The sequence below is a fragment of the Balaenoptera borealis genome (genome assembly GCF_965194805.1).
Source record: "Balaenoptera borealis genome assembly, chromosome: 14".
Classification (NCBI taxonomy): Eukaryota; Metazoa; Chordata; class Mammalia; order Artiodactyla; family Balaenopteridae; genus Balaenoptera; species Balaenoptera borealis.
Genome location: NC_138875.1, coordinates 27269172 through 27293521, shown reverse-complemented (window position 1 = coordinate 27293521; position 24350 = coordinate 27269172). Strand labels below are relative to the sequence as shown.

At 42.8% G+C, this 24350-nt stretch overlaps 2 protein-coding genes across 13 annotated transcripts in view; one reads left to right on the top strand and one right to left on the bottom strand.

Annotated features, from left to right (window-relative positions):
* The window catches only part of LOC309610443 (uncharacterized protein), a gene marked incomplete at its 5' end in the record, with an annotated part of 46261 nt that extends 40134 nt beyond the window's left edge, over positions 1–6127 (bottom strand). For both annotated transcript variants that reach the window (XM_082353363.1, XM_082353362.1), the window contains 3 exons: positions 2470–2588; positions 5835–5933; positions 6010–6127. In XM_082353363.1, the coding sequence (XP_082209489.1) occupies positions 2470–2588; positions 5835–5933; positions 6010–6127 (336 nt within the window). The remainder of the gene's footprint in view (positions 1–2469; positions 2589–5834; positions 5934–6009) is intronic.
* The window catches only part of ARK2N (arkadia (RNF111) N-terminal like PKA signaling regulator 2N), a 110409-nt gene continuing 92151 nt past the window's right edge, over positions 6093–24350 (top strand). For 4 of the 11 annotated variants that reach the window (XR_014233936.1, XR_014233937.1, XR_014233938.1 and 1 more), the window contains exon 1: positions 6223–6819. The gene's annotated coding sequence lies outside the window, so the exon portion shown is untranslated. The other 7 variants (XM_082353354.1, XM_082353351.1, XM_082353355.1 and 4 more) reach the window with 7 other exon arrangements.

Sequence of the window (24350 nt, the reverse complement as noted above, 5' to 3'; positions counted from 1 at the left end):
GTAGTGGAAAGAGTCTGGGATTTGGAGGCAGCAGAGCAAGGTCACCAGCACTAACTGGTCATCCATTTAGTGCTGGTGACCTTGGGCAAGTCATTCATTCAGAATAAGCATTTATTCAGAATCTCCTTGTGTCAGTCTGCTATATAATCTCTGCAAAATGTTAACAACACCCGCCCCACTACCTTCCAGGACTGTTTGGAGGAGCTAATGGAGTCATACTTATGAAGTGGTCAAAGTAAACGCTAAACAAGAGTACGTTGACGGTATTAATCAGCAAAAAGATAAAAACAAAATTGGAGCGTGGGGGACAAGGGCCCAAACCACAACACCTGATATATCACTTGTGTGAGAAATACACCTATTCTGCTGTCCGGTGGTACCTGCGCTTTCAGAGCCCAGCCTTTCCTCAAGCTGGACCTGCTTTGCCCGGGATACCTTTCTCTACATTTCTGTCCTTGGAAGCCCTGCTCTTTCTCCAAGGCCCTGGTCAAAACTTCCTCTTCGACGAGGAATTAATTTCTCCCTCCCTCATGCCCCTCCTCTGCTTCTGCGATTTGTTTCTAGATGGAGCCCTGTTACTACACTGACCAATGGTCTTGAGGGAGGTGACGTGTTCTCCGCCAGGAATCCTGGCTCTGCCCTTTAGCTCATGTGACCCTGGTCAGGTGCACTGTCTTCTCTGGGCCTCTGTGTCCTCTTCTGTAAAACCTCCCTCCCCTTGCTGACTGTTGTGAGGATTAATGAAATACCACGTTTAGGGCCTACAGTGTGCCTTGTGCTTAGTGGGCAGGCCTCTGATGGATGTCTTCTGAACGAGACTGAATGGCACGCATACTTTGCTGGGTTCTCCTAAGACATGTAGAGGAGGTTCCACTTAACTGTGTGCAAGTGCAAATGAGGAATGCTAGGACATCCCCACCCAGCACTTGCTTCCTGTACTGCCACCAGGAAAGAGGAATTCCTCCTCAGAGGCACTCCTTTATGTTTCCATACCACTGTGCGAGGCAAGCATTAAACTACTCTGCCTTTCAGAGGCTTGGGGGTGGCCAGCATTGACTGCCAGCAAAGAGTTGGACGTGGTCACAGGGAAAGGAGGTGAGGAGTCTGAAGAGAGATTTGGCCTAGGACTGGTCTTGCTTAATGTCACATGTTTATTTGAAGCCAAATGTAACATATTTATTTAAAGTCAAAGTTTAGGATTCTGTGTGGTTTCTTTTCTGACACCAATTCTCCAACAACCGGGTGTGCAACCGTTCAGTTCAGTTGTGACACTAACTGCCCAGAATTAGTGCAGATCCCACAGGTTCAGGGCTCAGTCCCATGAGACTGTCCCACTTCAGACGCCAGCCACAAGCAGGGGCCCTGGGCTACCCACACTTATATTCTGCAGACTATAAATTCAGGGGTTCCCATGGCTCCTCCTTAAGTTTGATAACTTGCTAGAATGACTCACAGAACTCAGGAAAGCACTTTCCTTACTATTGCTGGTTTATTATAAAGGAAACAAGCCAGGAACAGCCTGTGGAAGAGGAATGTGGGAGTGGGGCTGCCAACCTGGCAGCTCTCTCAACTCCATCACGTAGGGGTTTTTATCCAGGTTTTATTATGTAGGCATTGTTAATTAAATCATTAGCCATTGGTGATTGAACTCAATCTCCTTCCCGGAGGTGGGGGAGGGGCTGAAAGTTCCAACCCTTTCTCTCTTCAAAGGATAGTTCCTCTGAGAAGCTGCCCCCCTCCTGAAGCTACCCCAGGGGCCCATCAAGAATCACCTCCTTTGCAAATCAACTATACTTCAACTAAAAAAAAAAAAAAAAAAAGAATCACCTCCTTAGCATAAACTCAGGTTTCTTGCAAATAACAAAAGGCACTCCTATCACCCAGGAAATTCCAAGCATTTTAAAGGAGCTCTGTGCCAGAGACCTGGGACAAAGACCAAATACATGTTTTTAATTATACACAGATCCCCTGATGTTGTTCTCACTTAAATACTGCAGTTTTTGGAGCTGCAGGGGAGAAGGTGGACGGCTGGAGATGTTCTCCTCAAAGCTGGTGTTGCTCAGAAGCTTTTACAAGTCCTTTCTTCCAGATCATTCTGTGTCTTTGGAATGCATCCTATCTGCTACCCACAGGGAAGGTCCCTAGGGCTGCAGGCCCTTCCCTTCTTTCCTAACACCTTCTTTCTCTCTTGCAGACGGCAGTTCTTGGCAGTTCTCGGCAGTTCTTGGCAGTTCTCGCTTCTCGCCTCCCTCCCCTCCCGGAGGTCCACATGTCTCCTGCTGTGGTCAGCCTGGGGTCAGTGCTCTCCTTCCTCTCCAAGTTGTTAGTGGGCCATGACAATATGCTTTCTGCTGGCCTTGACTGGAACATTCCCTAGAAGTCTGGTGAGAACTTCGGACCCTGCTTGCCCCATTAGTGCTTAAAAATGAAGCCCAGACTCCTTCCACTCACATTAAGCCCCCGACATACCTGTCGGCCGTCTCCTGCTTCATCCCTCCGCTGTCCAGTCACAGGCAGCCGGGCCCTTGGATTGTTGTCCTTCAAACATCCCAGGGGCTTTTCCACCTCTTGTTCCTTTTCCCTGTTGACTTAAAAAAAAAAAGCACAACGTAGGGAGTGGCTGCAGTCTGATGGCTGTTAGATGGCAGGTATTCTTTTCCTTCCTGAGTTCCCTCAGGGCTCACCAGCTCACCATTGGCAGTGGCTGTAATTGCTGATGACTGTGACATCCTTTGTTTACTGATATGGCAGGAAAGATTCTACTTCTCGTCCCCCAAATGTCAGCTTCTCTGCACAGCTGTCCTTCAGTCACAGACATTGATTTCCTTGCTCTGTCAGCCATTCCCTGTGCTGGACACCAAGGGAGCTGTGAGGGAGGACTGCCTAAGCTTTGCCCTTGAGGCACTGACTCTTCTTCCTTTTCAACAACTGTCTGTCAGGCCTCCTGCCCTCCTCACAGCCTCTCACCCACTTGGCACCTGGTGCCACTTCCTTGTTTTGACATCTTTTCCGTTTCCTGTGTCTCCCCAGCTAGAGGCTTAGATGGATTTCCTCCATCCACACCTGTGTACTGAGTGTGTCCGCTACAGAGCAGGACAACATGACCCGGCTCCCTTGCTACTCTTTGGTGTGTCAGATGGATGAGAAAGAATATGCATGACAGGTGCAAAGGAGGGTAAATGTTATGAGGGGAACAAGCAGGTGTGGTGACGGGTGGTGGGTGCTAGCTTAGATGGGGTGTCAGAGGAACTCCTCACCCCTCCCACCCCAGAGGTCCCACAAAGCTATTCTTTTATTTAAAAAAAGGCCAATACATACTTGTTGAAAAATTTAATACTGTCCTTTGCATTTCTTTCCATTTTTTAATAGACTTACAGACTTTCCATATAGAAGGGGTGTCACCTGATTGGAAAGAGGAACTTGGAGCCCAAGACAGAGGCGCCTCCACCATCCACCCCAGAGAACTGTAGGGGGGCTGCAGGTGGTACCGCTCCCAGACACCCCTGGCCGCCGCGTGACGCCACCTTCCTGGCATCCTTCTGCCCTGTTTCATTCTGGTTCCGCGTGAACGTGTTGCTCTGGAAATAGGAGTCCCTAGACACGTACTTGACCAGTGTGAGTCTGTGCTTGTAGGAGGTGCTGGCCTGGAGTGTTGCCATCAGAACAACGGCCTTGTTGAGTGTTCTCTCTGAGCCGAGAGTTGTGCTGAGAGCTTTACGCAAACTCATTTCACCCTCACCCCTCGTAAGAACCTGCAAAGTAGTATCAGGTTTCGCCGTGTTTGACAGGTGAGGACGCTGAGGCACAGTGAGGCAGCAGAAGTGCCCAGAGGTCACTCTGCTGAGGGAGGCAGAACCCGGTCCAAATCCAAATCTGTCAGGCTCCAGAGCTCTCGGTCCTGGAGACCATGTCACCTTCCACTACTTGGAATTCTCAGGCTGCTTCCGGATGGCCTTCCATAGGGAGGGCATAATTTAATTCTGTGGAATAATGCTGTGGGGCAGAACAGGTGATGTTAACTCTCGACATGGTGACTTGTCTGCAATTATGTGGCCACCAGGGTCAAGAGGTTCAACATCACCCCTCCCCCCCATTCAACTGTTCAACTGTCTTATAGCAGGTGCTGGGGGATTGTAGTGGATGCTGGTTATGCGGGTGGGAGGGGGGAGGTGAGGGTGGTTACACTGAGGGAGGGGTAGCCTAGAGCTGAGGTGAGGGTTCCATCCCTTGGATCCCCCGTTTTCCTTATCTAACGAGTGGTTCTGAAAACAGCATCCACCTTACAGGGGCAAATTTTGGAAGCAGCCTGCTCAGTCAGAGAGAACAGACTCTAGTCAAAGCAAGGCCAGCCACATTGTGATGCTACTGCTCAGGCCACGGTTTCTCACAGGCACCTGCTGCAAGCCCAGCCCCAGCCCCAGTGGTGCATCAGTTGCAAGCAATGAAGCTGAAGGGTGATTCAGATGGGCTCGGCCTTGGCCTCCAGGGTTTATGAAAGAAATTGAGCGTAAAAACACTGATATGATCCAGTAGTAACACTACAGATAGGCCAAGGGGTGGACATGTTGGTAGGACAGTGTCTGTGAGCAGAGGAATCTTGAGAGAAATTTCTGTAGAGGCAACAGGATGGAGGGTGGGTGATGGTGTGATTTTGACTGGGCTGGTTTTATGGGGATGGGATTTCAGGGGCTTGGAGGGCTGAGTATGTACTGCAAAGGCGATTCTAGGAGATAATTCCAAGACAGAAGTAGGATCAACTGCCCAGCCCTTCCTGCTCCTACAGAAGGGGAAGAAGAAAGCAAGTGCCCTATTTAGCAATCTAAATATGGCAGTAATAGGGATGTTAGTAATTTGTATATCAAACATCCCAGACTCTGAAAAAAATCAGTCCATTTACTGTAGGGAATTGACTTGTTGTTATCAAACAGAAGGAGCCAAGATGGTACCTCAGTAGTCAGGGTCCTACTTCAGCATCTCTACAGCATTGATGAGATAAGACCATCGAGGGGCCATTTTAAAACTGAATGTATTTGTCCATATTCATTCATTCATTTCCAGACTGACAGCTGTGATTTTAGTAGTTAGTTCTTTTCTTTTCTCTTTTTCTCCTGAAAGAGACTGGGCTCTTGTCACTACCCCACAAACTCTCAAATTCCTTGAGGACTAAGGAAGCAGGGAAATAAATAAATAAATAAATAAATGAGTGAAATAACATACAGAGACAAAATGTTTATCTGGCACACAGTATGTTCTCAGTGAATTTCAAGGAGGCGGTTGGTCGTGGTGGTTGAGAATGCAGGCTCCTGACACTTATTGCTGTGTGGCCTTGGGCAGGTCACTTTATCACTCTGTCTGGTTCCACTTTTGTCATCTGGGGCCAGGAATACCACCAAACCCATAGACTTGTGAGGATCAAATGAATGAATCCACTTAGATGCATAGTATAGTGCCTTGTACATAATAGGCATTCAGAGAAGTTAGCTATTAATTGTAAAACTATTTTACCACTTTACTCATTTAGGGATGGAAAATTCCCATGCTTGTAGGCAGTTAGCATAAATGAGAGAAATGGGGGAGCTGGGGGGCCTGATCTAAACGGGAGACTGATGTTAAGGAGAGCGTGGAGCCGGTGCTGTGATTTTCAGAATCTCCTCTAGGGGAGTGTCACCCCAGGTCCCAGCATGGCTCCTGAAAAGGTAAATACCTTTTACATTTTCTCTTCAAGCCCTTATGTATTCAATTATTTCTCAAAACCCTGCTTTTAGCTAGCGCAAAGCCTTGGCCAGATCTTGAGTTGTGAGGTTTGTTCTTTCTCCTTCTTAAGCCCACCTTACCTTTCTTCCGGGGAAGCGTCCAGCACGTTTTCTTCACGATCTCAGACCTCAACGAAGGGCGTCGAAAACTCAGCGCTCGCTGCTGCAAATCAGGAGTGACTGCAGAGGTGGAATTTGGGGCGTCTGCATCGCGCGTAGGGGCGGAGCGGGGTGTCCCTGGGGGACCCTGACTCACCAGCAGGTGGCGATCTGTCTGCGAGGCGTGCAAGGTTCATCCAGAAACTTGAACGGGATGTTGATGCCACTGCATGAGAGGAGCACAACCAAATCTCCCCGAGCCGAGCTGTCGGCATCCGCGAAAAGGTGGGGAGAGAAGGGAGCGCACTCCCTCCTGGAGTGACACCACAAGCTTCATTCGGGAAGGCTTCAGGAGGGGTGAGTACTGAGCAGCGAACGGAAAATGGAGCGACGTCCTTTTCTTAGGGCATTGTCCGTGGCTTGTATTGACTGGCTTTCCGACCCTCTGGGAAATTTCTGGAAGGGAGCTGCCTGAGCAGATGAAGGGAGAGCGGGAAAGAAGCCCAGGAAGCCGGTGCTCCCACGCCCGGCGCTCTGCAGCTGTAGGAGCGCGGGTCAGCCCAGCCAGATGGCGCTGTCTGGCTTTCTCTGGGCCTCCCGCTCCAGTCCCTAGAGGTCCCAGCCGCAGCGGCCCCTCTAGCCGACCGGCTCAGGCTCTGTGGTTCCGGGCGGAAGTGAGGCGCCGAGCGGAACGGCCTCTGGTGACATTTTCTCCGGGCGGTTCGGACGAGTGAAGGGACTTGGCGGTGGAGGCTGCGGAGGCGGTGAGATTCGCTTTGGCCCCGGTGGGGCTCTGACCGCGACCCCCTGCTCGCCGCTGGGGCTTGTGCCGAGGAAGAGAAGGCGGCGGTGGCCGTGACGTTCAGAGTCGCCGCGGCCCGGAGAGACCCGGCCCGGGGGGGTCGGTGTGTGCCCCGACGGGGCGCGCGGAGCGGGCGAGGAGGTGCGGGGCCGCCGCGGAGCGCAGGTGAGGCGGGAAGGGGCGCAGGGTCGCGGCCCGGCTACCGGTCGAGCCGCGGGACCCGGACTGCTTCCCGGGAAGGGGTCGGGTTGAGTCGGAGGGGTGCGGGCCGCGGGCGTTGCTCTGCGGCGTCTGGGCGTCCGGGTCGTGACGGGCAGGGCTGTCGGACGCCGGGTGTTTGAGCCCGGGCGTGGCGGGAGGCGCGGCCCGGGTGGGGGCCAGCGAGAGGGGCGGAACAGTCCGACCGTTGGCTCGCCGGCTCGCTGGTAACCCTCGCATCCTCCGGGCCCGGCCGAGTTGGCGGGCCGAGCCCCCCCCCTCCTCTTCCCCGGCCCGGCGGGTTCCTTTACCAGGCGGCGGAGAGGAGGCTGGAGGTGCCGCAGCCCGTGGGCTGCGCGGGGGAGCGGCTTCGTCGCACTGGAGTTGTCTTCACGCAACTTTCCGGCGCCCCAGGTCGCTCGGGGAGCGGCGGCGGCGGCTTTGCCAGCTGCGTTGGCCCCGCGAGCCGGGATCTGGCGCCGACACCTGCCCCGACTCTTGAGAGCCCGGGCGGCCGCCCCAGCACCGCGGCTGCCGAGGCCTAGGAGGAGGGAGGAAGGCTCTCTCCGGCGTGGCGCCGCCTGCGTTTCGGCAGTGCTTCCACTACCTTCGGCCTCCGGTCAATGGGAGGGATGTGTCAGTCTCCAAAATTGACATCTTCTGGCGAGTTTGTCAAGTTTATTTAGAAACCCGGCGAGGATGTAAACTGACGAACCTCAGCTTAAAGATCATCGTCTCCTCTGACTCTTCTCAGAGAGAATTCTCTTTTCCCCAGTAGTACTTCGTACTTTATACTTTATTAATTGTAGCACCGATCTCAGTGTATTGTTGGGGCAGCAACCCCCAACAGAACCTCACGTCATTCATTCTCCCTTTTAAATCGTCCTCTCCGCTGTCACAGAATAGATGCTCACAGGTTGAAGGAATGAACGTCTGTACTTGTTCCAGATTGAACCGCTTGAACAGTTTGTGCTGGATGTGCTTTTCGTTTCTCGCCTGAGCTTCTGCTTTCTGAATCCTTCCACCCAGTAGGATGAAAAACCCACTGATGATGATACTTTGTCAAGGTTGGACCTTTTAATTACATCTGGCAGTTTTGCTTAGGCTGTTATTGTGTAGTGTCGTTGGGCACAAGTTAACAGTTTCAATTACTCCTTTTCTTCTCCTGGGATAGTTTAAGGATGGAGGCTATTAACTTTATAATGCGGTTTTGCTGATCCTGGCAATCAAGATTCCTTCAGTAAGAGCATTGCCTTTTGATTTAACAAGCATTTTTAGAGGCCTACAATTATTACCTGATGTTCTGAGAAGTCACAATGCTGATCTTTTTTAGTAGGAAGTGTAATATTTTGGCCAAATAATCTGGCTAATAAAATGCCTAATTGAGTGCTTTATGCACAGTAGGTGCCGAATAAATAAAACTATGAATTAAATTTGAAATCAGGAAACTAAGATGGTATTTACTGTGATGACCTGTATGCTACTTTATGAAGAACCTTAATGAAATTTCATGCAGTTCCATAAAATGAGAAATACAAATATTTTTAGACATTTCTAAATCAGATTCCTTCAGAGTGCTTTTCAGTAATCTTAAAACTTCAAACCATATCTTTTTCGTAATGTTAACAGAGTTTCCAAATAGGTGATAAAATATGAAAGGAAGGGAGAAACTTCAAGGTAATTATACTTGAGGTATCAGCTAAATATGATTTCCTAATGGAAAATTTTTTTTTCTGACATCATTTTGTGAAAAATGAGATGGACTAAACTGGAAACTTACCCTACTGTTAGCTTCATATTAAGTTCACAGTGTAGTTGTTACGTTACTCACTAATTCAGTTTATATTACTCTTAATTGCTTTTATGAAAGTGTCATAAATGCTCTTTGTTTTATAGTCTTCATGATTAAAGATAGGTTTAGCTTTAGATTCTAATTTAATGCAGTTCTAAGAGAACTGAGTGCTCAATGTTTGTCCTTCAAAGATTTCTGTTTCATATATGACATCGGTACCTTAAGTGTCCTTAGTGTATGACTAGTAATTTCTGGGAGGTGGTGTAGTTACTCATTCAAGGGGTTGTTTTGCCAGGATCTTCAGTCTTATGGTTTTATTTTAATGTGTGCATGAATAGAGTTGACATATGGGCAATTAGAATGTTTTTGTTTTTTCTTTTTAAAGCTTGGAACTGGTTGTGTGTGTGTACACACACACACAGTAGAGACCGAGACCGTATGTTTGTAACTTTGGTAAATCATCTTAATTTTCCTCCAGGTAACTAGCAACATGAAAACAGTGTATATTCATGTTTACTGAATTGACAATACTTAAGAAAATCTGTAAAAGGTGAAAAATGTTGTACTATTACTGTGTTTTCTTTTGAACCGCACTGATTTCAGTATTCTGTATTATTTTAGAAAAGAGTTTAGGGCCAAATAAAGTTTCTTGTGTAATTAAGAAGTAAAAATGAAATAGACGTATTGATAACTGAGTAAAAAGCTATGAGACTATAGAAGAGGGGAAGAACTATTGAGAAAACAGACCAAAACATTCAGGTGGAACTTCTTTATTCTCAACAACACTAATTGATTGATTGCTTACTGTGTGCCAATAGTGCTCTAGTTGCTGGTGCTCTAGTGGTGAATATGACTGTCAGGTCTTGATGCTAAAGAAACTTACACTTTTTAAAAAAATTTTAAGTTTCATTACTGTTTATGCTTTGTGTTGGACATTCCGTAGGTTTGGATAAATGTGTAATGACATGTATCCATCATTATGGTATCATACAGAGTATTTTCACTACCCTAAAAATGCTCTGCCTGTCCTTCGCTCCTCCACCCCACCCTACCCCCAACAGCCCCTGGCAACCACTGATCTTTTCATTGTTGCCACTGTTTTGCCTTTTCCGTGACGTCATATAGTTGGAATCATACAGTATGTAGCCTTTTCAGATTGGCTTCTTTCACTTAGTAATGCATATCTAAGCTTCTTCTGTGTTTTTTCATGGCATGGTAGATCATTTCTTTATAGTGTCGAATAATATTCCATTGTCTGGATCTACCACTGTTTATTTATTTATTCACCTCCTGAAGGATATCTTGGTTGAAGAAACTTACACATTTAAACCTGGAGGTTGAGATATATTTCCATGTGGGCATTCCAGGCTAGGGAACAGCCTAAGCAAAGTTGTGAGTATCAGTGATCTTGAATGGTGTTTGAGTTTACAGAGGGATAGATGTAAACTCTGTGGGGTAGAGGAAGGTAGGGCCAGGTTTATAAAAGTACCTTAGTCTGCTAGTGAGTTATTAATTTTTTTCTTTAAGGGGAATATGAAGGATGAGGTAGACATTCTTTGAAAGATTTTTCTTTATCCTTAAGTTCACTGAGTAGAAGTTTTGTTGGTATTATTTCTTTATTATGGGTTGATTCTTGATAGCCAGACTAAAGTAATTTGATAGTTATTTTTCTTTAGTTGTCAAATTCCAGTCTTAAGTTTAAATTTGATTGGTGTCGTGAAACTTTTCTCAATCCTATTTTAGCCTTTATTTATTTTTCTTTAAATATTTGTTTATTTATTTAGGCTGCTCTGGGTCTTAGTTGCGGCATGCAGACTTCTTAGTTGCAGCATGTGAACTCTTAGTTGCGGCATGCATGTGGGATCTAGTTCCTCGACCAGGGATCGAACCTGGGCCCCCTGCATTGGAAGCTCGGAGTCTTACCCATTGAACCATCAGGGAAGTCCCAGCCTTTATCTTTAATTGAAACTACTTACCTTACTCTTTCAGCACTAATGATGGAACTTAGGGAAGTAAATGTTTTCTGCTTCTTTGTGGACACCTTCTCTTAGCAGAAGTGGGACTGATGTTCAGTCAGTTTTCACACACAGCCTACCGGTCCTTGTGATGAAAGGAAGGAGCAGGGTGAAACTAAAATTATCTTGCTTGTTTTACTCTCTTATATTCGTAAACTGCTAGGAGAGAAAATGTGTATTATATATATTGTACATATTTATCATATTAGTAGAAGCCAATAATAGTAACTGTGATTTAAAAATGCTGTAAAATGACCAGTATGACTCAGGTTTGATGGTTGTCTTATTTAAAATTTGTGGCGTTAATTTACAGTGTTTTTTATTGAAGTATAGTTGATTTACAGTGTTGTGTTAATGTCTGCTATACAGTAAAGTGATTCAGCTGAACATATATATACATTCTTTTTTACATTCTTTTCCACTGTGGCTTATCACAGGTTATTGAATGTAGTTCCCTGTGCTATACAGCAGGACCCCATTGTCCATCCATTCCGCATATGCTAGCGGACATCTGATAACCCCAATCTCACTCCATCCCCTCCTGCCCCCTTGCCCTGGCAACCACAAGTCTGTTTTCTCTGTTACAGTGTTTGTTTTAAGTTTTGTTTCTATTCTCTTTCATGTCTTTATTCCAAATAGATACCTCATACCTCTTTGCTCAGATTCTGTCACTTAAAATAGCCAATAGATGGTGTAAGTCCTAAGTTACTAATTTGACTTTATTTAATTTAAAAACTACCTGGATGAGTATTTTCTAGTTAAGTGAAGATTAATCAAAAGTAGAAATTTATCCGAAGAACTTAATTTGTATGTGGGGGCAGTTATACCTGGTTAAATTAAAAACCCATTTACTGAGCACTCAGGTGCCCAGGTGGAGATGGGTACAAAGATAAAAGAAATTTCTGCTCAAGGAACTCAAATCTAGGGAACCAGATGATTTCTAAGTTTCTTTCCGGCTCTAAAATGTGGAGAAGAAAAGTAGGCTGTAGGACAAAAAGTACTGTACAAAATAACTAGAGTATGGAGTTAGTTGTTTTCTTTATAAAATAATTTAAAATTAGGTATTGGAAAATAGCATTTTTTTCTTAAATGGGTCTCTAAGATTAAAAGAAAATGATTGGAGACTTGAATGTTCATTTTTGTACTGCCAGTTCATGTATGAAATAACTTTTTCCTCTGCCTGGAATACAAGTCCATGTATTAGTAAATTAGTTCTGATTGTTGTCCAAAGAGCAACAAGATTAAATGTTAGAACTTATTATAGCAGCCATTCCCAAGAATGTGGATAAACTAGGATTGTGTTTAGTTAATCTAGAAATTCAAGTTTTCATTAGCATGGTTAACAATAGGGAAACCAGCTACTGACAAAAGGGATCGGTAGAAGTTATTTTTTACTGAGTTGTCTGGCTTAAAAAAAAATAACTTCTATGATGTTCAGAGTCAGCATTTTGTTAGGTGCCTTATAATTAGAGAAGGGTATTGTTGGGGATAGGGAAGTTGGGTATGGACTAAAACTCTAGGAAAACAGGACTGTTTTCCTTTCTGTACTAAGAGCAAAAACCTCATGTGGTTAGGATTTTAAGCAGTATCTTGTCTGCCTTAGTTTTAACCTAGCATAGAAGCATAGTTTAGTCTTAAATCAGCATTATATCATCAAGGGTTTCCCATTATTTATGTCCACTGCGATCCACTAAACAATTTGCTATGAGCCTGAGGTGAGGGCACGTATAGTGGATAGGATTTGGGCAATATTTATTTTGGGGACCTCAGATCCCAGCATGTGGTGACCCCTCTTTATTTGTAATGTCTTCTGAGGGAGATAGAAAATGGCCAGAGAGAAATCTTGGAGGAAATCTAGAACCTGTGTTTTAAATTATTCTTGATTTACACTGATGGTGCTTTTGAATCTCTCATTAGCAATGGTGCATTCTTTGCATTTGGTAACTTCCTTGACTTCTTACTTGATGCTGGTTTATTCACAGCCCTGGTGCTAGGCCAGGTACTCGTCAGTAGTAATATCCGCAACATGAAGTGATTTGAGCAGCCATTATCACTCGTGGCCTATTTATAGAGCTTATATCAGTGGAGAAAAGGTTGGCTGGCAGGCAAGCAGAGCTGCTCTCTTCCCGTGGTTGCAGTCTTGCAATTTATATTTCAGTTCCAGGTAGGCCACACCTATTCATCTGCATTAAGTTTTAGTGTTCCCTTTCTGTACTCCAACCCTTTTGCACTCCAGTTTCTTTCTTTCTTTTTTTAAAAAATACATTTATTTATTTATTTATTTTTGGCTGTGTTGGGTCTTCGTTGCTGCGCGCGGGCTTTCTCTAGTTGCAGCGAGCGGGGGCTACTCTTCATTGGGGTGCGCGGGCTTCTCATTGCTGTGGCTTCTCTTCTTGCGGAGCACAGGCTCTAGGCCCGCAGGCTCAGTAGTTGTGGCCCACGGGCTTAGTTGCTCCGCACGGGCTTAGTCACTCCGTGGCATGTGGGATCTTCCCGGACCAGGGCTTGAACCCGTGTCCCCTGCATTGGCAGGAGGGTTCTTAACTGCTGCGCCACCAGGGAAGCCCTGCACTCCAGTTTCTTAGTCAACTTTACTCTTGAAGGAAAAAACAAAATAACTTATCACACTGAAAAATAATTAGCAAAAATTTCTTAATAGCATATGATATTCAACGTTCACATTTCTCCTATCTCATAAATGTGTTTTTACAGTTATTCAGATTGAGTCAAATAAGGTCTGTGCATTGTTTTGTAATGTATAGGTGACCCCCCCCATTTCTTTTTCCTGGCAAATTATTTGTTGAAGAAACAGTTTTCCCACAGTTTGGATTTCCAGTTAACATTGCTAGTGGTGTACCAGTCTCCTGGGGTTCTTGTTAATTGACATTAGGTTTAGAGGCTTGATCAGGTTTGATTTCTATAACGTATTGTCTCTCGTTTTTTATTTTTTTTCTTTGAGGGGGCAGAAATACTTTATAGGTGATGCTGAGTGCTTGCATCAGAAGGCACATAATGTTTAGTTCTCTGTGATGTTAGCAGCTGATGATGCTCATTGCCTTGCTCCATTAATTAATTACTCATCATTCCTTACTCTGAATGCCTTTCATCATTCCCAGTTCTGAGTCTTTTATACTCTATCTTGTTTATAGTTATAGCCTCTTCAATCTCTTCCTTTTGAGAGCTAAGGGAAAGGAAGAGATGAGTTGCTGTGGAGAAAAGGGCTATTTCCACTGTACTGTAATTCTGTAGATGTTTTTATTTCAGTTTCAATTTTTGATTCCTGTATGGTCCACAGTATCCATGCTACAACTTCTCAGTGGAAAAACTTACCCTGAATCCTGACAAATAATTGAAAGAAGACCTTCGAAAGCAGAATGTTTTGAGATGGTGCTTATTTAAGATAAGAATACTGTTGTCATCAAAGTATTTAGTATTTATGTATACAAATTAGAAAAGAGGTTAATTTTTCTATTTCAGACGGTTTGAGAGCATCACTGTTAAAGATGCATAGAATCTCTTCCTAGAACTGAATATCTGGGGAGAGGGGGCTTCATTTTGATTTTTGATAAGATACTGCTTTTTACATTATTTGTGTTATGTAGCTTAAGATAGTTTCTGGTTTTGCATCTATAAATATACAAGCACTCTATATAGTGTTCTCAATGTAAGGAAGCAGCTTTACTAGGCTGTTAGCAGTTGTGTCTGTGTGTTTTTTTTTTTTTTTTTAGCACCTTTAATTATTATTTATTGATTGATTTATTTGGCTGTGTTGGGTCTTCGCTTCCGTGCGAGGGCTTCCTCTAGCCGCGGCAAGCGGGGGTCACTCTTCATTGCGGTGCGCGGGCCTCTCACTATCGTCGCCTCTCTCGTGGAGCACAGGCTCCAGACGCGCAGGCTCAGTAGTTGTGGCTCACGGGCCCAGTTGCTCTGCGGCATGTGGGATCCTCCCAGACCAGGGCTTGAACCCGTGTCCCCTGCATTAGCAGGCAGGTTCTCAACCACTGCACCACCAGGGAAGCCCATTTGTGTCTGTTTTGTCATATGATTTTTTTTTTTTAAATTTATTTATTTAATTTACTTATTTTTGGCTGTGTTGGGTCTTCGTTGCTGCGCACAGGCTTTCTCTAATTGCGGCGAGCGGGGGCTACTCTTTGTTGCAGTGTGCAGGCTTCTCATTGTGGTGGCTTCTCTTGTTGCGGAGCACGGGCTCTAGGCATGCGGGCTTCAGTAGTTGCAGCACGTGGGCTCAGTAGTTGTGGCTCGCGGGCTCTAGAGCACAGGCTCAGTAGTTGTGACACACGGGCTTAGTTGCTCCGTGGCATGTGGGATCTTCCCAGACCAGGGCTGGAACCCATGTCCCCTGCAGTGACAGGCAGATTCTCAACCAGTGTGCCACCAGGGAAGCCCTTGTCTTATGTTTTTATCTGGAAAGATAAAAGGGGAGTTACTCTATCAGGAATCATGCTGATTCTATGTAATGGAATATATATATTTTTAAAACTTCCCTATTTAATTAAATTAATTAATTAATTAATTGGCTACCACGTAGCATGCGGGATCTTTAGTTCCCCCACCAGGGATTGAACCCATGCCCCCTGCAGTGGAAGCACGGAGTCTTAACCATTGGACCACCAGAGAAGTCCCTGTAATGGAATATATTTTTATATACAAGTCACTAGTACTATTAAACAAACAAGGTATGTGTTTCATTAGTGGTCTTGGTGATATTTAAAAATGATTCGGTTCATCAATTCAACCAATATTTATTAAATATTATGTGTTAGGAACTGTGAGCGAACCGAAGACGATAAACATAATCTCTGTTTTCAAAGAAGATTGTAATATAATGGGGCTGAGGAGGGTGAGTAAAACATTTATACCAATAAGTTGTATCTTTTTAATTGCTTTCCTCATGGTGTGTTATTTCCCTTCTCCCTCATGTATAAGGTTAGCTCTTAATTTCTTGGGGTTAAATGTTCTCAGTCATTGTGTGTGTGTGTGTGTGTGTGTGTGTGTGTATGTGTGTGTGGTTTGCTTTAAAAATCACCCTCTTAGAGCAGTGTATTTGTGTGCCACAGTTAGAAAATTCAGGTAATAATTGTTAGGTGCTAATTTTTTTTGATGATTACTGGTATTGTGATTCTCTCCCACCATTAGAATTAGATTGTCACAATGTCTATTTTGATATTGAACTTGTCTAACACTGTAGAATAATATTATAATCTTTCTGTGACAGTTGCCCACACCAGCAGGAAGTAGGCACACAATACTGTTTGAAAGCCTTGCTTCATTCTAGTTTTATCTTCACAGGTTGCAATTTGTCCTGGTCCTGGTCTCCTGTTCTTGTTTATATTTGAAAAACAAAACCAAGCAAAACTTCAGAACTCTTCAGGACTTTTTTTTTAAGTTTCTGGTGTAGAGTAGGCAAATTTTGACAAAAACCTAAGAGAGTGGTTTTAAAAACCCATGACTGATTGTCATGGATTTTTTTTTTTTTTAAACCTTGGTCCCAGTTACATACTAGGGAAGTTACTACTGCTTAAAAAAATGAGTTAGCAGTAGACGCAAGCTATAATCTGTTTCATATCATAACTGTCGCGAAAGCAGGAACTTCTGTTATCTTAGAGTTAGCTACATTCTTATTGGTGGTTTCATGACTTTCTTTAAGTCTCATCCTTATAAGAAGTAAATATTTTAACAAAAGTATAGAAACAGTCCAATTGATATGATTTTTACTGCTGGGAGAGTGCATCATTTTTTTTTTTTTTTTTTTTTTTGAGTGCATCATTTTTGAATCATAAGTTCAGTAATAAACATGCATAGTTGAATATTTGAACTGTAAGGCAGCTAACAATTTTTAGATTTTGAAGCTAAGCCTATTTAAAAAAAAAAAATTTAGAAAACTTGTTTAGGGACGTCCCTGGTGGTTCAGTGTTTAGGACTTGGTGCTTTCACTGCTGTGACCCTGGGTTCAGTCCCTGGTAGGGGACCTAAGGTCCCGCAAGCTGTGCAGTGCGGCCAAATAAAAATTAAAAAATAAAAGTAGGGACTTCCCTGGTGGCGTGGTGGTTAAGAATCCGCCTGCCAATGCAGGGGACACGGGTTCGATCCCTGGTCCGGGAAGATCCCACATACCGTGGAGCAGCTAAGCCCGTGCACCACAACTACTGAAGCCCGCACGCCTAAAGCCGGTGCTCCGCAACAAGGGAAGCCACCGCAATGAGTAGCCTGCGGACCGCAACGAAGAGTAGCCCTCGCTCACTGCAATGAGAGAAAGCCCGCGCTCAGCAATGAAGACGCAATGCAGCCAAAAATAAATAGAAAATAAATTTTAAAAAATAAATAAATAAAAAATGTGTTTAGACTAGATTGCTGTGAGGCTATTTAAACTGCAACTCCTTTGCTTCATAATTCCTCTTTTCCCTCCTTACATGGCATAGTTTTTACTTTCATTGATTAACCATTTCACATCATTGGGCATAACGTTAAGTAAATGCGTATGGAAAACTATACCATTTTCTTCAGATACAAAGATACCAAAGAAATGGTGGTTGTGTGGTTTCTGTAAGATGAATCAAAACAATGGATGTTTTGTTTTTAGGGAGAACTATCAAAGGAGCAGTCTTGTGTGCCTTCTTAAGTGTAAAATGTAGATATACCTTGATTTACACAAAAGATGTATATTTGTGGGCAAAGCCAAATTATGGAGTGGCTTGGGTTTTTTTTTTTCGGCTACGCTGCATGGCATGTGGGATCCTAGTTCCCTGACCAGGGATGGAACTCGTGCTCCCTGCAATGGAAGTTCCTCAGAGTCCTAACCACTGGACTGCCAGGGAATTCCTGGTATTTGTTATTTAAATATTTCTAGCTTGTACTAATTGAGCCATAGATCTAAGCAAAGATATGGCATGCATTTGCATATCTGGTAGCTGCTGTTTTGAAAAAATAAATCATTTCTAAAGCCTTGTATCATTATTATGCATATCTGAAAGGACACATGCTATGCTAATGATGCGTTTGTAGTTAAAGTCAGTGCTGAAGTAACTGCACTGTAGCAGAGTTTGTACTTAAAAAATTTTTAAATGGTTTGGACGTTATTAACAAATATGTGAGATTTTAAAATGTCCACTTAAAAAAAAATTAAGATGTCCTTAAGATTCTATTTTAGTAAAACATTTAATTTTTAAGTGATATGGGACTTATCCACAGGGCCTAGCAAAATGTCTTTTGCTTAATAAATACTGACTGTAAGTATATGTTCAAGAACGGGACTTCTCTGGTGGTCCAGTGCTTAAGACTCCGCGCTTCTACTCCACGGGGCACGGGTTCCATCCCTGGTTGGGGAACTAAGATCCTGCATGCCGTGTGGCACAGCCCCCACCCCCCAAAAAAGTATATGTTCAAGAAATATTGTGTCTACTGTGTGTTGGGTATTTTTCTAGTGGTGCTGGTATAGTAATCAATGAGACAAAATCCTTGCCCTCTTGTGTCTTATATTCTATGAAGCAGGTAGGCAATAACCTAGACACATAAATAAGCAAGATAATTTTAGACACTTAAAAAAAAGAATAATGGGGTATGGTGAGAGGATGCACTTAATGCATTCAGGGAAGGCCTTTGTAATGTAAATTTGAATTGATACCTGAAATATGAGAGCCAGCCTGAAAAAGAGCTAGGGGAGTGCTTTCCTGGCAGTGTGAACAGCAAGTGCAAAATACCCTGAATCAGAAAAATTGAAGATTTTGGAGCCTAAAGAGACAAAATGATGCTGAAGTGAGGATTGAGCAAGACATACCTTGTAAGCCTCAAAAAAAAATTCAAATTTTATTCTAATCGTAAGGAAATGTATATAAAGAAACTGGGGGTCTAAGCAAGGAGCAGTCTTGTTTACCCTCTCCAGTGTAAAATGTAGATGTGCCTTGATTTACACAGGAGATATATTCTTGTATATTTGTGGGCAAAACCAAATTTTAGCACCAGGTTCCCCACAAATGTGTGTGTGTGATGGGTGGCCTTTCTGGCTGCCCAGAAACAGGTCATCTACAAGTGGTTTAGCAACAAAAAATGAATTTTAAATATCAGACTTCAAATATATTACAAAAACTTGATTTAAAGGAATCTGTATTAAAACCTTATCTTTTAAATATATAACCTACTTTATCTTTTGTAAAGATCCACGTGTTCAGAACTTTTATTTCGGTTAAAGGAGGCTACTTGTGTAGCATGATCTAGTCTTAGGTTAAGAAGCAGGTTGGAAATTTGGAAACAGTTCTAAATATATCTGTCTAAATATATCTAAATATAACTTGGCCATTGACCTACATATTCTTTTCTTAGAAATGAGGATTATACATTTCAGGTTAACTATGAGCAATAATTAATAAAAATAATTAAAATGCTCTGAAAACCTAAATAGAATTGTTTAGGTAAGTTGTCAGTGTGGGTAGACCACTTATTCTGTGTATCCTTTTAAATTACAGCTTTTATAAAAGCCTACAAATAAGCAATAAAACATTTATCAATTTCTTTTTAAAAATCATTAGTGACTGAAAGAAACATTCTTTTAGTGGGTTTTTCAAATGGAATTGACTCTATCTTTTTAAAATAATCCTTGAAACTTTTTGAAAACATTGAGGTCTTGGCTAATTCATGGTTGAGTATTTTATGCTGTGGCTAAAATTGACCAGCAGCACCCGTAGTGCCACTTGGAGGCACTAGTTTTCTGATGCTGAGAAGCAAAGGCCAGGGTAATGCAGATTGCGCTCATGTTAACTTTTCCATGAAGTCTACAAGGAGAGCCACTAACTACAGGGTTTTCTATATGCTGTGACCCTAGTTCCTATGAAGCTGTTTATTCAGGAGATGACTATAACATGTGTGTGTGATCATACGCATTTTTTAAAAAGCAAAAATGAGATTTAATAGGTTAATTTAACTGTGGTAACTCCAGTGTGCAGCTGGCCTAGCTGAATCTAGGAGTTCATTTGATGTCATCTGGGCACTGTTTTTCTCTCCTGTATACTGGCTCTTTATTGCTTTTCTTTGTGGGCTTCGTTTCCAGCCAGGCTTTCCTCTCATGAGGACAGAGTTGGCCCCCTCAGCAGCTCCATGCCAACAAGTTTCCTCAGCATTAAAAAAAAAAACCTAATAGACTTTATTTTTTAGATCAGTTTTAGGTTTGCAGAAAAATTTAACAGAAAGTACAGAGAGTTTCTTTAACCCCCCTCCCCAGTTTCTCCTGTTATTTATTAACATCTTGCATTAGTTTGGTACATTTGTTACCATTGATGAGCTAATATTGATACATTGTTAAAGTTCAAGTTTATATTAGGGGTCACTCTGTGTTGAAAAAGAGATACTCTGTTGAATAATGCGAAATAACAGTTCTGTGGGTTTTGACAAATGCCTATCCATCATTATAGTATCTAACAATAGTTTCACTTCCCTGAAGATCTCCTCTTATTAATTCCTCCCTCTTCTCCACCACCCTCTGGCAACTTCTGATTTTTTTTTTAAACAGACTAGTTAGTTATTTAATTGACTTAATTTTTTAAGAGCAGTTTTAGGTTCACAGCAAAATTGAATGTAAATTCAGAGATTTCCCATGTACTCCCTGCCCCATACATGCATAGTCTCCTCTATTATCAACGTTCTCCCCCCACCCCCGCTCCCCCAGTGGTACATTTGTTACAACTGAGGAACCTACATTAACACATTATTATCACCCAGAGTCCATAGTTGACGTTAGGGGTCACTCTTGGTGTTGTTTATGGATTTGGATAAATTTATAATGACATGTTTCCACAATTACAGTTTCACTGCCCTGAAAATCTTCTGTGCTCTGCCTATCCATCCGTCCCTACCCCGAATCCCTGGCAACCACTGATGGTTTTACTATCTCTCCATAGTTTTGCCTTTTCCAGAATGTCATACAGTTGGAATTATACACTATGTAGCCTTTTCAGATGGGCTTCTTTCACTTAGTAATATGCATTTAAGTTTCTCCAGTGTCTTTTCATGGCTTGAGAGGTCATTTCTTTTTAGTGCTGAATAATATTCCATTGTCCAGATGTAACAATTTATTCATTCACCTACTAAAGCAGCGGTCCCCAACCTTTTTGGCACCAGGGACTGGTTCGTGGAAGACAGTTTTTCCACTGATGGGGTTGTGGAGGGGATGGTTCAGTAATGTGAGCGATGGGGAGCGGCAGATGAAGCTTTGCTCGCTCACCTGCCGCTCACCTCCTGCTGTGTGGCCCAGTTCCTAACAGGCCATGGACCGGTACCAGGGGTTGGGGACCCCTGTACTAAAGGATGTCTTGGTTGCTTCCAGTTTTTGGCAGTATATTCTTAAGCATTTTTGGCTGAAAATCAGTGTTAAAAGTAGAATTATAGCAGAAGCACCCTTTTTTTTTTTTGATTATTACTATCACCAATAGTAAATATTTATTGAACAGCATATTATTTTAAGGTATAGTGCTAGGTGGGTTATACTCTGGAGTGATGAGTAGGGAAGAACTTGGACTCTGGAGTTGCTTTGGTTAAAATTCTGACTCCAGTATTGGCTCTGTGAGTTTGTGCAAATTGCCTAACTTTGTACCTATCTGTAAAATGGGTTAATAGTACAGTTGATCCTTGAACAACATGAGTTTGGACTGTGGGGGTCCACTTATGGGTATTTTTTTTTCCAGTAGTAAATATTACAGTACTACATGAGCCAAGGATACGGAGATCCCGAGGATATGGAAGAAAGGAGTATAGGGAAGGCTGACTATATTATACTGGATTTTTGACTGCGAGTAAGGTTGGCACCCCTAACCTGTTGCTCAGGGGTCAACTGTATTTACCTTACAGAATTATTGGGGGTGGGTTATGCATTTAAATGCTTAGCTGATTTTCTAGAGAGTAGAGAGTGCTTGATTTTAATAGTTACTGAGCATATATGCACACATCCACACCCCCACCCCCCACAGATACATTGTATCCTTGGCCATCAGTCGATCCAGTCATGCCAAAGGCTGAATTATTTGCAGTTATTTTTACAAGAATGTAAGATTAGTACTAAAATACTACTAAAACAACTGTTCTGCTTTCCTACACACATACAGGGTATATATTGAGAGGTGTCTGAGCTGTGTAGTGCTTTAGACTTTTTAAAGCATTCTGTAAACATTGTCATGTGTACATGTTTGTTGCTCTTAATAACCATTAGAGTCTGTATCCTTACTCCCTACTTCTTCTTTTTTTCTTTTTTAAGGCTTGTAGATTAGGAACTAAAAAAAGATACTCATCCTTATTTATGCAGTTAATGGTAGACCTAAGATTAGAATTCAAGTTTCTTAAATTATTTTTCTTCTCTACTTTGCTGCCTTTATTTTTCATCTGTCATTACTTTTAAGTATGATGAGAGTCAGCTGCAGAGAAATAGAAGAAAATGGTACTGATTCTCAAAGATTTGAATTTTTCCAATTCATGATTTTGTTTCATGTTTTCTTAGGAATGCCAAGGATATTTTAGTATTATTGGCAGGAAAATTCATCCACGCCTCTCCCAAGCATTAGATCTAAATATTAAATATCTTAGTGCCTCCTCAGCATTTCTTTACATGTCTCAAAGGTACTTTTTAAAAAAATTGAAGTATAGTTGATTTACAATGTCTTGTTAGTTTCAGGTGCACAGCACGGTGATTCAGTTATATATATATATATATATATATATACACACACACACACACACACACACACACACGTCTATTCTTTTTCAGATTCTTTTCCCTTATAGGTTATTACAAAATATTGAGTATAGTTCCTTGTGCTATACAGTAGGTTCTTGTTGGTTATCTACTTTATATATTGTAGTGTATATATGTTAATCCCATCCTCCTAATTTATCCCTTCCCCCACCTTTCCTGTTGGTAACCATAAGTTTATTTTCTGTGTCTGTGGCTCTATTTCTGTTTAGTAAATAAGTTTATTTGTATCTTTTTTTTTTCAGATTTCACATATAAGTGATACTGTATGATATTTATCTTTGGTTTACTTCACTTAGTATGATAATCTCTAGGTCCATCCATATTGCTGCAAATGGCATTATTTCATTCTTTTTTATGGCTGAGTAATATTCCATTTGTGTGTATATGTGTGTGTGTGTGTGTACCACGTTTTCTTTATCCATTCATCTGTCGATGGACATTTAGGTTTCTTTCATGTCTTGGCTATTGTAAATAGTGCTGCAGTGAACATTGGGGTGCATGTATCTTTTCGAATTAGTTTTCTCCAGATACATGCCCAGGAGTGGGATTGCTGGATCATATGGTAAGTCTCTTTTTAGTTTTTTAAAGAACCTCCATATCAAAGAAACTTTAAACTCCCTATGCCTAATATTAAAGTCTTGATGTCCCTTTCCCCTCTCCATTCACTACACAGGTCTTTCATGTTCCCTTAGTGATTGGTTCTACCATCAGTCTAGTTGCAGAATCTCGAAACCGAGGACTTTTCGTTGATACCTGCCTTTATTGATTGATTGATTGATTGTATTGGGTCTTCATTGCTGTGAGCAGGCTTTCTCTAGTTGCAGCAAGCGAGGGCTACTCTTTGTTGCGGTGCGTGGGCTTCTCATCGCAGTGGCTTCTCTTGTTGCAGAGCGCAGGCTCTAGGCATGTGGGCTTCAGTAGCTGTGGCTCGCAGGCTCTAGAGTGCAGGCTCGGTAGTTGTGGCGCACGGGCTTAGTTGCTCTGTGGCATGCTCTAGGCGTGTGGGCTTCAGTAGCTGTGGCTCGCAGGCTCTAGAGCATAGGCTCAGTAGTTGTGGCGCATGGGCTTAGTTGCTCCACGGCATGTGGAATCTTCCCAGACCAGGGCTCAAACCCGTGTCCCCTGCATTAGCAGGCGGATTCTTAACCACTGCGCCACTTAACCGATACCTGCCTTTTTCACCTCCCGTATTTGCTCTATGATCTCTCATATTCACTCATATCTCTCTGTTGCCACTGCGGTCAGTCTAGAGTTACTGAAATTTTTAGCCTTGCCTTTGAATTGTTCAGCTGACATTTACTCTTACCTTTTCCATCCATTCTCCACTATGCAGCCAGAGTGGTCTTTCTATATTTATTTATTTATTTGTTTATTTATTTGACTGCGTTGGGTCTTTGTTGCTGCTTGTGGGCTTTCTCTAGTTGTGGCGAGCGGGGGCTACTCTTCTTTGTGGTGTGTGGGCTTCTCATTGCGGTGGCTTGTCTTGTTGCGGAGCACCGACTCTAGGTGCGCGGGCTTCAGTAGTTGTGGTGCACAGGCTTAGTTGCTCCGTGGCATGTGGGATCTTCCTGGACCAGGGATTGAACCCGTGTCCCCTGCATTGGCAGGTGGATTCTTAACTCAGAATGGTCTTTTTAAAGTACAAATCAGCTTAAATCTATGTCTGCCTTCCCTATTTGAAACAGTGAGTTCCTATTTATTCCTCAGGAAGCCTTCCTAGATCTCCTAGTCTATGTTACATTCCTCTTCTTTTTCTCCTTTCATGGTGCCAACATACCTTTTCTCTGCTGGACTTATCGCAGAAATAAATTTAATATTTGCGTGATTATTCACTTGTGTGATTATTTGATTGTCTCTCCCTTAGACTCTAAGTTCCATTAGGAATGTACCATATATTTCCCAGTGCCTGGCATAGTAGCTAACACTAGGTACTCAATAA